This window comes from Salvelinus fontinalis, chromosome 11 (assembly GCF_029448725.1).
Source record: "Salvelinus fontinalis isolate EN_2023a chromosome 11, ASM2944872v1, whole genome shotgun sequence".
NCBI classification, from domain to species: Eukaryota; Metazoa; Chordata; class Actinopteri; order Salmoniformes; family Salmonidae; genus Salvelinus; species Salvelinus fontinalis.
The window spans coordinates 35,070,878-35,085,215 of record NC_074675.1 but is presented as its reverse complement, the minus strand read 5'-3'; the positions used below and the strand labels follow the sequence as shown (position 1 = coordinate 35,085,215).

At 42.3% G+C, this 14,338-nt stretch overlaps 1 protein-coding gene across 1 annotated transcript in view; it reads left to right on the top strand.

The window, feature by feature from the left end:
* The window catches only part of zgc:109889 (uncharacterized protein LOC553542 homolog), a 48,371-nt gene extending 44,776 nt beyond the window's left edge, over positions 1-3,595 (top strand). Inside the window, 5 exon segments of the mRNA XM_055938556.1 lie at positions 589-888; positions 1,145-1,190; positions 1,192-1,534; positions 1,688-1,741; positions 3,279-3,595. Coding sequence (XP_055794531.1) covers positions 589-888; positions 1,145-1,190; positions 1,192-1,534; positions 1,688-1,741; positions 3,279-3,439 — 904 coding nt within the window. The 3' untranslated portion in view covers positions 3,440-3,595.
* The last annotated feature ends 10,743 nt before the right edge of the window (positions 3,596-14,338 follow it).

The following is a 14,338-nucleotide window of genomic DNA, read 5'->3' as shown; positions in this document are numbered from 1 at the left end:
GGCTTCGGGACAAATCTCTGAATGTCCTTTAGAGGCCCAGCCAGAGCCCAGACTTGAACCCGGATGAACATCTCTGGAGAGACCTGAAAATAGCTGTGCAGCGACGCTCCCCATCCAACCTGACCAAGCTGGAGAGGATCTGCAGAGAAGAATGGGAGAAGCTCCCCAAATACAGGTGTGCCAAGCTTGTATCGTCATACCCAAGAAGATTGAAGTCTGTAATCGCTGCCAAGGATGCTTTCACAAATTACTTAGTATAGGGTCTGAGTACTCATGTAAATGTGATATTTCACTTAATTTTTTTTAATAAATTAGCAGAAATATCTGAACCTGTTTTTACTTCGTTATTATGGGGTATTGTGTGTAGATTTAATGGGGGGGAAACTATTTTAAACATTTTTGAATAAGGCTGTAACGTAACAAGATGTGGAAAATGTCATGGGTCTGAATATTTCCGAATGTAATGTACACATGTCATGAATTGTTCAGTGACTGGCCAGTCTTCAGTGTGCTAAAGCACAGCCTAGCTCTCTTCTGCCCTCTGCTGGGTAAAATAAATGACCCCTCACCCTCCCTCTCCTCTCCTAGGTCTGTGGCATCAGACATTGGTGAGCTCTCCTACCCGTCCAGCCCTAACCACCCCTCCCAGCCCCCCTCCGCCCCCCACCCCATCGACAGTGTCCCCCACCTCACCCAGACACCACAGAGCCAGTCCTTAGACAGGGGTGGGTACCCTCGACCTAACCTCCCCTCTGGTGTAGTCGCTGGGGGACGACATATCACCTCTCTGGGGCGCACTCAGCACCCCCACGCACCCCCCGCCTCCTCTGAGGGGGGAGCACTCAATGGGCCACGGCAGCTGTCTGTCAAGGACTACAGGGCATATGGGTAAGAACACCACATAGAAATAGAATCACCGAACACTAAATTGACTGTGAATGTCGATTCTAGGAATTCTAATTCTCGAAGCCTTTGTAATTCTAGAAGAATATCTTTGACACTGACATTTGACATAACATTTAATTTGATTTTAGTCTTAAGAGGTTTGATCGAGCCAACAGATTTGCCCACTGTTGCCAATTCGTGTCTGATTGTGTTCTTTTTATCTCTCTCTCTTTCTGTCTTTCTCCTCCTCCTACCTTAGCGGCCAGCCATCAGCCATCCCCGAGTACTTCACCCCCCCTGCCCCCCCCCCCCCCCCCGCCCCCCCTCATCCCGTCCGCACAGACTGCCTTCGACTCCACCTCCTCCTCCCCCATTCTTCCCCCCGGGGCCGTGGCGGTCATGTCCCACCCTTACAGTCCCTCCCCTACTCCCCCCGCCCCCCCTGCCAACTATGTCCCCTCCCCCTCTCACACCCCCTCCGGTGCCCCTCCCGCTGCCCCTCCTCCTCCCCCACCTGGTCTACCCCCCTCCCATATCCTGTCTCTGGCTCACGCCATTGTTGGAGAAGCTCCTGCCACCAGGAAGGGCCAGATGCCGATGATTCCGATAAGCGACGCTCGCAGCGACCTGTTGGCTGCCATACGTAGAGGTGAGAAAGTTTGGGGGGGTGGGGGGGGGTGTGTGTGTGGGGATGTGTTTATGTATGTGTGTTTTTTTTTCTTGTTTAAGTTTGTTTTCGTGTGTGTGTGTGTGTGTGTGTGTGTGTGTGTGTGTGTGTGTGTGTGTGTGCGTGCGTGCTTAGGTGTGCTTCCGATCAGCAATGCTCGCAGTGAACTGCTGGCAGCCATACGCAGAGGTGAGACCGATAGAGGGTATGTGTGTGCGTGTGTGTGTGGATGGACACATATGTATCCACTTGTGAATGAGTACATTTAGCGTATGTGAAATGGCTAGCTAGTTTTCGGTAGTGTTGCACGATATACTGAAACTTCGGTACTTTGTTGATACTAGAACATGAAAACCGGTTCAGTACTAGAATTTCTGTTACTTTCGGTACTTATGTCAAATGTGTCACGTTGTATACTTATTTAGAGGATCAAGTCTGTCTATCAGCGCAGCCGATGTCCTTTATAGCGGCAGAGCACTGTGCCTGCATCGTGCCTGCTCCACTTACTCCATGCTAGCTCTAGCCTGTCCTGAGGAACCACTGCACTCACTGGGAGTCTGGGCTGCATCATGTTGGCTCCCCACTTATGCTGCACAGAAGGTTATCACACTTGGATAATGCATCACGGCATGTAGAAATGCTGAAAATGTTTATTACTGTTCGCAAAACAATGTCTATAAAGGCTAGAACACTTTACAATGCAAGAAGATACCGGTAGCTTCCAGCATTGTAGGCTAACATTCCTTGCGAGCTTTGTTTGTCATAATATGTAAACCATAATGTAAATTATACTGATTTCAAAGCTGATTGTCACCAAAACTTTTATTCATTCACATCGCCTCCCTCGCATCATTTCTCTCCCTCCAACTGACTTGATTGCATGCGCCTCGTAAATAAGCTCAACACTGGGTCTTAAAGAGACACCGCACACTTTTATGAAATAAGAAATTGCTTCCTCTATGAAAACGTTGTTGATCAGTACAATAAAATAAGTCCCAAATGAATGGGAAACAGATTTTGTCATCTGCAGCCCCTTGATTTACCCAGTTTATCAATAGAGATTTACCATTCAAATAAATAAATGACTGTTATGTAGTAAGATTGATTGCAGAATTGTATAATTGGTGAATTAATGTGTACATGGCTGTCTGAAATATTGACATAACTGTATAATGTAATGATATTGAACTCAAAAGATTACTAACGATTGAACAGAGCAGTAGCTGAGTTTCTGTTTATCTGTATCGAGTATCATGATGGTATTGAGTATCGTGATACTAAACCGGTTATCGGTATTATCGGTATCGAAGTCAAAATTCTGGTATCGTGACAACACTAGTTAGCTGTGTGTTTGTATCTTCCCTTTTGTGATGAGACCTAGAAGGAGATAATTCCCCTTAGAGGCATTGCTTTGGTGGACTGTAGGGTTGCAAAATTCCCGGGTTTTCCAGAAATTCTGGTTGAAAGATTCACAGAATTGTGAGGGGGGGGGGAACCTAGCAACTTTCTGAAAGTTACAGGAATTTTGCAACAGGTAAGGCTGCTTCTGTGGGGGACACGCTGTCGATGTGTTCAGAGGATCTCTGGTTCAAGCCCAGTGAGGGACAGGAACGGAAGCAATGCTGTTACACACACACACACACACAGAGCTTCATATGTATGTATCTATCTAACCCCTCACTCCCTCCATCCCTCCTTCAAACCTTCCCTCCTTCCATCTCTCCAGGTATCCAGTTGAGGAAGGTCCAGGAACAGAGAGAGCAGGAAGCGAAGAGAGAGCCAGTTGGAAACGACGTGGCCACCATCCTATCACGTCGCATCGCCGTCGAGTACAGTGAATCAGATTCCGACTCCGGCGGGGAGGACAACGGAGAGTGGTCCGACTGAAATGGGTCAGGGGTTAATAGGTTAAAGGGGACAAGTATTAGGGGTCAAGTGGGTTGGGGGTTGGTCTATCCCTTTAAAGTCTGTGTGTGTGTGGTGGGCAACAGAAATTGAATTCAATCATTTTGAATAAAGTTTTGAACACCCTTTCCTCACAAGCACCTCGCTTGTGAGGAAAGGGTGTTCAAAACTTTATTCAAAATGATTGAATTCAATTTCTGTTGCCCACCACACACACACAGACTTTAAAGGGATAGACCAACCCCCAACCTACCTAACTCACCCACTCTAGCACATTGTTGTTTGCTTGAGTAGTATTGCTAAACACACTGCATGGCTTCTACTCAAGCACTATAACACAATCAATCAAGCAATGCTATAGTAGAGGACTGCAGTACATACCAGTGTGCAGTCGTGGCCAAAAGTTTTGAGAATGACACAAATATTAATTTTCAGTCTGCTTGCCTCAGTTTGTATGATGGCAATTTGCATATACTCCAGAATGTTATGAAGAGTGATCAGATGAATTGCAAAGTCCCTCTTTGCCATGCAAATGAACTGAATCCCCAAAAAAAACATTTCTACTGCATTTCAGCCCTGCCACAAAAGGACCAGCTGACATCATGTCAGTGACTCTCTCGTTAACACAGGTGTGAGTGTTGATGAGGACAAGGCTGAAGATCACTCTGTTATGCTGATTGAGTTCGAATAACAGACTGGAAGCTTAAAAAGGAGGGTGGTGCTTGGAATCATTGTTCTTCCTCTGTCAACCATGGTTACCTGCAAGGAAACATGTGCCGTCATCATTGCTTTGCACAAAAAGGGCTTCACAGGCAAGGATATTGCTGCCAGTAAGATTGCACCTAAATCAACCATTTATCGGATCATCAAGAACTTCAAGGAGAGCGGTTCAATTGTTGTGAAGAAGGCTTCAGGGCGCCCAAGAAAGTCCAGCAAGCGCCAGGACCGTCTCCTAAAGTTGATTCAGCTGCGGGATCGGGGCACCACCAGTACAGCGCTTGCTCAGGAATGGCAGCAGGCAGGTGTGAGTGCATCTGCACGCACAGTGAGGCAAAGACTTTTGGAGGATGGCCTGGTGTCAAGAAGGGCAGCAAAGAAGCCACTTCTCTCCAGGAAAAATATCAGGGACAGACTGATATCCTGCAAAAGGTACAGGGATTGGACTGCTGAGGACTGGGGTAAAGTCATTTTCTCTGATGAATCCCCTTTCCGATTGTTTGGGTCATCCTGAAAAAAGCTTTTCCGGAGAAGACAAGGTGAGCGCTACCATCAGTCCTGTGTCATGCCAACAGTAAAGCATCCTGAAACTATTCATGTGTGGGGTTTCTTCTCAGCCAAGAGAGTGGGCTCACTCACAATTTTGCCTAAGAACACAGCCATGAATAAAGAATGGTACCAACACATCCTCCGAGAGCAACTTCTCCCAACCATCCAGGAACAGTTTGGTGACGAACAATGCCTTTTCCAGCATGATGGAGCACCTTGCCATAAGGCAAAAGTGATAACTAAGTGGCTCGGTGAACAAAACATCGATATTTTGGGTCCATGGCCAGGAAACTCCCCAGACCTTAATCCCCTTGAGAACTTGTGGTCAATCCTCAAGAGGCGGGTGGACAAATAAAAACACTCAAATTCTGACTAACTCCAAGAATTGATTATGCAAGAATGTGCTGCCATCAGTCAGGATGTGGCCCGGAAGTTAATTGACAGCATGCCAAGACGGATTGCAGAGGTCTTGAAAAAGAAGGGTCAACACTGCAAATGTTGACTCTTTGCATCAACTTCATGTAATTGTCAATAAAAGCCTTTGACACTTATGAAATGCTTGTAATTATACTTCAGTATTCAATAGTAACATCTGACAAAAATATCTGGACAATGAGGCAGCAGACTTCGTGAAAATTAATATCTGTGTCATTCTCAAAAATTTTGGCCACAACTGTACAGTACAACACTACACAAAGCTAGAACTCAACTTCCCTTTGCTTAAATAAACTAAATGAAATGGTCCGAAATGGAGGGAAGGGATTCATTGTAAATACATAGGAGAACAAGTGAGGAAGGGAGATAAAATGTCAGTGACACATTCATGTTTAATTTAGTTATTCATTCAGTTATTTATTTTATATGGCACATAAATATGCAAATATGTACCCATAGCAACTAACACTAAGCATCAGAAAGTTCAGATAGTTGCCCTCGATAACGCTAATTCTAGAAGACAGACAATGTTCCGGTGGATTGTCACTGCAACACATGAGGGGTGTGGGTGTGATGCACCCTGGGATACCATAGTGTGTGGAACTGCATAGGATCCCTCTTAACAACTCAACACCACCCACCTCCTCTCCACTTGTAAACAACAACAAACTCATAAAACAAAACCCAGCTCATAAAATAAAATACCAGTGTGCAGTGCTTTTAAATATGGCTTTACACTTTAACACAAGTTTTAAAATTAATGTTTTAAGATAGTAATAAAACTATATAGGTTTGTATCAGCAACAATTACTCTGTATGGGAGTGAACGGACATACTAGTTCAGTATGATGCAGTGAGTTGACGTATTTTCAAGTGCACATTTTTTCAAGGCATGTGGAATTGTGGGTAATGAATTGTGTGTAATAATCAGTCTCAATATTAGACAAGGTTCATTATATCTATACTCAAGCCTCAGCTTTTTGTTTGCTATATGAAGTAGCATTGTACAGCTGCCTAGCTAACTCATCTAACGTTACTCACGTCGTCTTAACGTTTAAACAACAATTCAAACCACTAGACTTTGCAGACTTTATTTGTCTGTTAATTCTGTATTTGCTCAGTGGTTTTAGTGCAGGGGTATCAAACTCCTGGCCCACGAGACAAATGTGCCCCCCGAAATGATTTCATGTGGCCCCTAGGGCAAAATGAGTTTGCAACCAAACTATAATCAGGGATGATCCCTGATCATAAGGCTTTTAATAAGTACAGGTTTTAAAATGAAGAAAGAAAGACATTGAGAAAAGACACACATTGAAAATACTTTCTTTTGCGTTGTTTCAACGTGACACGGGATAAGAAGCAAATGAAAAGGGACATAGCACCTTTAAAATATATCCCAACTGAACATAAATACAGTATGAGTAAGTTGAATCATAAACACTGATGTAATGTCAGTTTTGTGGTTTGCCCCTAATGGTAAGGGTTGGGGAGGCTATGCTGATCCTAGATCTTAAACTATGGACAACTTCTATCCTCAATAAACAGTACATAAGAACAACTGGAATGTGATTACAAAAAAATTGCAGCAAATATTGTAGTTTCATGACAACAAAGTTATAATTTGCATTCTAAACTAGAATGTCTTGGAACTATTAGTGCCAACATGGTAAATATACAACTGCTAAGGCCCAGTCTCAAATTATACCATATTGTCCATGGAGTGCACTATTTTTGATTGAATACTACTTTGTACTACAACTAGTGCACTAGCATATATGGAGAATAAGGTGTCATTAGTAGCCGAAGTCAATATAACTCAAACCAAGTCAATTTAACTCAGTGTCTCTAAAGCTGTATATAACTGACATTCTGTGTTTTAAATGAAATTGTATAGAATTTTGGTAAGAAACTGCTTGTAAAGAATTTGGGTATCTTGAGAGAGAATTTCTGTATTACACGAAACAAACTGTAGGCAAAGTATGCATGTATTAATAGCTAATAATAAATGTGAAGAAAATTCTGACTGTCTAGCCTACTTATTGAATTATTTGAGGAGGGATGTGGTGGGGGAAGAAGTCTTCCTGCATTCTGACAAAGAAGAAATTAATATATGTATGTATACATACACAGTTGAAGTCGGAAGTTTACATACACTTATGTTGGAGTCATTAAAACTCGTTTTTCAACCACTCCACAAATTTCTTGTGAACAAGCTATAGTTTTGGCAAGTCGGTTAGGACATCTACTTTGTGCATGACACAAGTAATTTTTCCAACAATTGTTTACAGACAGATTAATTTACTGTATCACAATACCAATGGGTCAGAAGTTTACATACACTAAGTTGACTGTGCCTTTAAACAGCTTGGACATTTCCAGAAAAGCTTTAGAAGCTTCTGATAGGCTAATTGACATAATTTGAGTCAATTGGAGGTGTACCTGTGGATGGATTTCAAGGCCTACCTTCAAACTCGGTGCCTCTTTGTTTGACATCATGGGAAAATCAAAAGAAATCAACCAAGACAAAAAATTGTAGACCGCCACAAGTCTGATTCATACTTGGGAGCAATTTCCAAATGCCTGAAGGTACCACATTGATCTGTACAAACAATAGTACGCAAGTATAAACACCATCGGACCACACAGACGTCATACCGCTCAGGAAGATGAACGTACTTTGGTGCAAAAAGTGCAAATCAATCCCAGAACAACAGCAAAGGACCTTGTGAAGATCCTGGAGGAAATGGGTACAAAAGTATCTATATCCACAGTAAAACAAGTCCAATATCGACATAACCTGAAAGGCCGCTCAGCAAGGAAGAAGCCATTGCTCCAAAACCGCCATAAAAAAGCCAGACTGCGTTTGTTTTTGTACTTTTTGGAGAAATGTCCTCTGGTCTGATGAAACAAAAATATAACTGTTTGGAGGGAAAATGTATTTGGCTAAGGTGTATGTAAACTAACCGACTTCAACTGTATTTATACGTTTTTTTCATACACCTAAGACAAATACATTTAAACTCAGTTTTTCCACAATTCCTGACATTTAATCCTAGTAAAAATTCCCTGTCTTAGGTCAGGTAGGATCACCACTTTATTTTAAGAATGTGAAATGTCAGAATAATAGTAGAGAATGATTTATTTAAGCTTTTATTTCTTTCATCACATTACCAGTGGGTCAGAAGTTTACATACACTCAATTAGTATTTGGTAGCATTGCCTTTAAATTGTTTAACTTGGGTCAAATGTTTTGGATAGCCTTCCACAAGCTTCCCACAATTAGTTGGGTGAATTTTGGCCCATTCCTCCTGGCAGAGCTGGTGTAACTGAGTCAGGTTTGTAGGCCTCCTTGCTCACACACGCTTTCTCAGTTCTGCCCACAAATTTTCTAATGGATTGAGGTCAGGGCTTTTTGATGGCCACTCCAATACCTTGACTTTGTTGTCCTTAAGACATTTTTACACAACTTTGGAAGTATGCTTGGGGTCATTGTCCATTTGGAAGACCCATTTGCGATCAAGCTTTAACTTCCTGACTGATGTCTTGAAGTGATGCTTCAATATATCCACATAATTTTCCTACCTCATGATGCCATCTATTTTGTGAAGTGCACCAGCCCCTCATGCAGCAAAGCACCCCCACAACATGATGCTGCCACCCCTATGCTTCACGGTAGGGATGGTGTTCTTCAGCTTCCATTCCTCCCCCTTTTTCCTCCAAACATAACAATGGTCATTATGGCCAAACAGTTGTATTTTTGTTTCATCAGACCCGAGGACATTTCTCAAAAGGTTACGATCTTTGTCCCCATGTGCAGTTACAAACCGTAGTCTGGCTTTTTTATCGTGGTTTTGGAGCAGTGGCTTCTTCCTTGCTGAGCAGCCTTTCAGGCTATGTTGATATAGGACTCGTTTTATTGTGGATATAGATACTTTTGTACCTGTTTCCTCCAGCATCTTCAAAAGGTCCTTTGCTGTTGTTCTGGGATTGATTTGCACTTTTCACACCAAAAAACGTTAATCTCTAGGAGACAGAACGCGTCTCCTTCCTGAGCGGTATGACGGCTGCGTGGTCCCATGGTGTTTATACTTGCGTACTATTGTTTGTACAGATGAACGTGGTACCTTCAGGCATTTTGAAATTGCTCCCAAGGATGAACCAGACTTGTGGAGGTCTACAATTTTTTGTCTTGGCTGGTTTCTTTTGATTTTCCCACGATGTCAAGCAAAGAGGCACTGAGTTTGAAGGTAGGCCTTGAAATACAGTACATCCACAGGTACACCTCTAATTGACTCAAAATATGTTAATTAGACTATCAGAAGCTTCTAAAGCCATGACATAATTTTTCTGGAATTTTCCAAGCTGTTTAAAGGCACAGTCAACCTAGTGTGTATGTAAACTTCGGACCCACTGGAATTGTGATACAGTGAAGAAGTTAAATAATCTGTAAACAATTGTTCGAAAAATTACTTGTCATGCACAAAGTAGATGTCCTAACCGACTTGCCAAAACTATGGTCTGTTTACAAGAGATTTTTGGAATGGTTGAAAAACGAGTTTCAATGACTCCAAACTAAGTGTATCTTAACGTCCGACTGCAACTTTGCGTGTGTGTATATATATATATATATATATATATATATTTCAATCAATAAAAGGATATTTTTTGCATCACATTTTATTAATTTCACATGCAACAAATCTTTCCCAGCGATGCAGAGTTAGATTTAAAAAACTAAACACATGAGAAATAAAACACAAGAATGAAGCTGCTTCTTCATCAGAATGGGTGAAATACCATCGAAAGTCAAGCCTTGACTGCCTTGGACTGTATTTACCCACTGGGCACAGACATCAATTCAGCGTCTATTTCATTGAAATGACTTGAAAACAACAGATTCAACCAGTGTGTGCCCAGTGGGTAACTACTTTCTTGAATAGAAAAGGAGCTCTCCTGAAACTTAGTCTACTCATTAGTTATGTTTCTATTAACTTGTCCCGTGAGTTTTTGTCGACCATTTAAACATTTGCATACAGGAGAAATAGATAGAAAATAGACAATTGCCTGCTACGGTGCGTTTCCATTTAACTTTTTTGTGTCGATTTAAAAACGGCTGGATGTAATGAAGTAACACCAACAAAAATGTTATTTTCGTAAAAACCTAGTGTTGAAGTGTTTCCATTATCCATTTCGATAAATTGTGCATTTAATAAATTGACGACAGCCTGTATGCCCGCCCACTTGTTTCATGTCTCAGGTAGCCCGCAAAAGCCAGCATGGATAGAATGCAAGAACAGACTGATGGGCCTATTTGCCATACTTTAATAATTATCATGTGCCAAAATAGGCTATCCACACGGTACTGGTCGTCACTAGCTACCACAGCCACAAAGTAATAAACCTGCCTATTTCTACAATTTCTCTTCTTAAAATTGGACTGTAAACCTAACCTTAACCACACTGCAAATGTTTATGCCTAACCTTAAATTAAGACCAAAAGCACATTTTTGTTTTCGTGAATTTTTATGGTATAGCCAATTTTCGATGCCATAGTGAGACTTAACTTTTTGCACTCCTGTAGAACTGAAATAATTGGATGGGGAAACTTGCATCCAGAAAAGCAAGGCAGGCATTCTTGACTTGGTCAGGAACATTATTGATGATTTAGCCACCAGTAGGCGTTTAGAATGAAATGTGGAGTGGAGCTTTATAGTTACGTGATGACATCACATGCTCCGCTTACCTTCAAAATTATGTGAAATCGTAATTTAAAAAAAATCTTAAAACACTATTTCCATCATTTGTCGCAATAATAAATTCACCTCTGTCAAACAGATACCATTTTTGTTGATCTTTTAGAATATTTCTCTTACAGCTGACGTTTCCTTTACACATGTAGCAATGTTTTTTTGCGACATAGCTTTTGTCAGATAAACCTGGTTCAATGGAAACCTGCCTATTTATAGATGTTTTTTGACAGGCATGTCTTTCCAACATTACAACAGGATTCAGTGGCTTCATCATCAAACACGGCCACATCATCATCACAAAGAGGGAGAAATATGACACTGTCACTAAAACAACAACCCACCTTTTTTGTGCTGTCAAGCAACAGACAGCAAGATTTTTACATTGCGCCAGGTTTCTGTCTCTAGGTCATTTACTGCTTGTTTATACAGGGTTATCTTCTCAATTTCACACTCCTTAACACACAGATACTAATTCAACATGGGACACTGGGTCCTCATCACAATTTCTGAAGTCCGGTGTTCATCTGCAAGTGGGAGATAAACTGGAGGGATGGTTCACCTGGCCCTGGCAGACAGGCCAGCATTTCACAGACACAAATCGTTCAATGGAATGCAGGCTGTAGGTTTTATCACCAAGCCATCATAAATCAATTGCCAGTGCCAAGCACCAGAGGCCCAACTCAGTCCCACAGGCACAGATGAGAGAGAAACTTTTTATTTGATGCGTAAACAGTATTAAAACATAATCTTGCAGTTTTCCACCATACCTTCCATCATTCAAACAGGGTTCAGTGGCTTCATCATCCAAAATGTCCACATCGTCTTTAACAGCGAGTCACTCTATTTTATAGTCTCCTCTTAATGTTTGTCATGAAAAGGGAGAAATATGTCACTGCGTGTGTCAGAAATGGCACCCTATTCCCTACATAGTGCACTACATTTGACCGGACTCCTATGGGCCCACTTCGGGCGTCACTGTATTAACTCTAGTGTCATGTCATAATAGTCTCTGCATCATTATATTAACCCCGTCTGTGTCACGATGGTTCTTTCCAGATTAAATTCCTGGATGTACCCAGGTCCATTCTAAGATTAGGGGTTAGGAGGGGGGTCACGGATTATTCATTTCCAGGGTTATTGAGTTGATCGCAGAAGAGTCAAAAGGTGTGTGTGTGTGTTTGTGGCCCGTGACTCCGTGGTACAGAGGTAGTGATATAATCACCTCCTGTGCTATCTAGCATATAGAGTCGCTCCACACACATGCACACATACTCAAACACACACAGCACCCTGCTACAGATGGAGGAGTTAGTTCTCTGACTCACTCGAGCAAGTGGAGTGAGAGAAAGGGGAACAGGGAGAGAGGAGGGAAAGAGAACGGGGTATCTGCTGTGAAAGTGTGAGAAGAAAGAAAGTGTTAGTAGTGTGGGTGCGACGACTGCAAGAGAGAAAAAGAGAGTTTACTGAGTTGCTGTGAAATTAATACCAATGTGTTGTGGGTTTGTCAGAGAGCGAGAGAGAGAGAGAGAGAGAGAGAAAAAGAGGGAGGGACATAGAGAGATGGACAAAGGTAGAGCTAGTGTGTGGAGGTGAATGGATTTGCGGATTACGTGGGCGGTGGATGTGCGTACTTCCCAGCCAGTATTTCCCAGCTCTGGCGTCTCCCTGCCTGTACATGCACTTCCCTTATATGACCACAGAGGGGTAGTGAGAGCGATCGGGAGGGAGAGGTAGATGCATGTAAATAGAAGAGAGGGAGAAAGAGAGGTAGACGTAGGAGGTGAATAATCTCGGTTAACCCAGAACTAGTCTTGCGTAAATATTGGTTTAGAACCACAGAGAGTTACCGAAAACAGGAACTGCCTCCACTATTCCAGCACCAGTTCAACTTCAACATTTCATTATCATCAAATCACCTCTGCTTAGTCTAAAACAGTGACAACTAAAAGATACCAAAAACAATTTAGTCCAATCAACGTCAGCTAAATAGGATGTGGCTGTCCATGGTTCTGATTTCTGTGTGTGTGTGCGCGCATTTGTGCAATTAAAAAAAACATGTTGACTCACCCTACTTGTAGAGAAATGCCAATGCCATCCTCCTCTCTTTCATGTTGATGAAACGGTCTATCACTCTGTCAAACAGTACACGCTTTTATTTTTTGTTGTCCTAGGCTACCTGGCTAAAATGGTTGCTCGCTAGCCTAACTTTCATTCATGGGCAACGTTAGCTAGTTAACATTAGCCTTCTACATCTAGCTAAATATTTAACTTCCATCCTGTCAGGCTAGGGGCACAACAATGTATGAATTAATGGTCGGATCAGAATCGCTGTCATAAACATTGGCCAGTACCGGAGAATTAAGTAAAACCACAAGTCCAAATCCATATCATATTTTTCCTAGCCACCGTCCTACTACACCTGCATTGCTTGCCGTTTGGGGTTTTAGGCTGGGTTTCTGTACAGCACTTTGAGATATCAGCTGATGTAAGAAGGGCTTTATAAATACATTTGACTTGATTTGATATCTCTATCCATGGCTAATTTAGGAAAGGGACATTTTTTGCTAGCTAGCTAGCTATCCACCTGAGGACAACACGACGAGATGCAGCAATTCTAGTTTTTCTGTCAATGATGTGTGCTCTCAATCGAAATTGATAGGAGTGACGCCAAATCCAAGCTGGCTTCCCTTTACACTTTTTTTAGGGTGTGCCAGGACCATTCACAGTTGAGCTCACTCAGTTAGCTCAACGCTGATTGGTTAATATTTTATACTTTTTTTGTCAAGATAGGCCAGATGCTCGCTGGCTTCCCTTGCCTTGAGTGCTACGGGCGGCAACAATGTCAAACTCGTTTGGACCAGACAGCGTCAGATGGCCTACACGTAGCCTACACGTAGAGAGGTGGCGCTGTTTCGCTCGCTCAGATGCTTTCTCCTGTGAGATACATTCAGCCTCTTGTGAATTGAAGGACAATTATGAAACATACAGAGACGAAATATAAAATATTACTTTTTTTATTTTATTTTTTTATTACACATTTGGGGGAAGCCTGGCTTCCCTTGGCATCCATGAATACACGCCGCTGGAAATTCTAGGTTTGACACAACTTTTGAATGTTATGTTTGGAGAACAAGGATGAATCGTCTTATTCTGCAGTGAGACCGTGAGAGCTTGTTGCTAATTAGCCCCTACACCCTGGATCATTTTCACTCCTTCAGTTTTGGGACACTTGTGAATATGGCGGAGGCGCAAGTAAACGTGCAAATGGAGGGGCGAGGGAAAGGGGGGGATTTGGGATTTAGCCTATGTCTGTGGGTGGATGGACCTGCCTGCTTGAGTATTTCCCAGCTCTGTAGTGTCTTCCTGCCTGTACCTGCACTTCCTTCATCTGGTCACAGGGGGGTACTGTTACTCTCTGTAGGAGACCTCT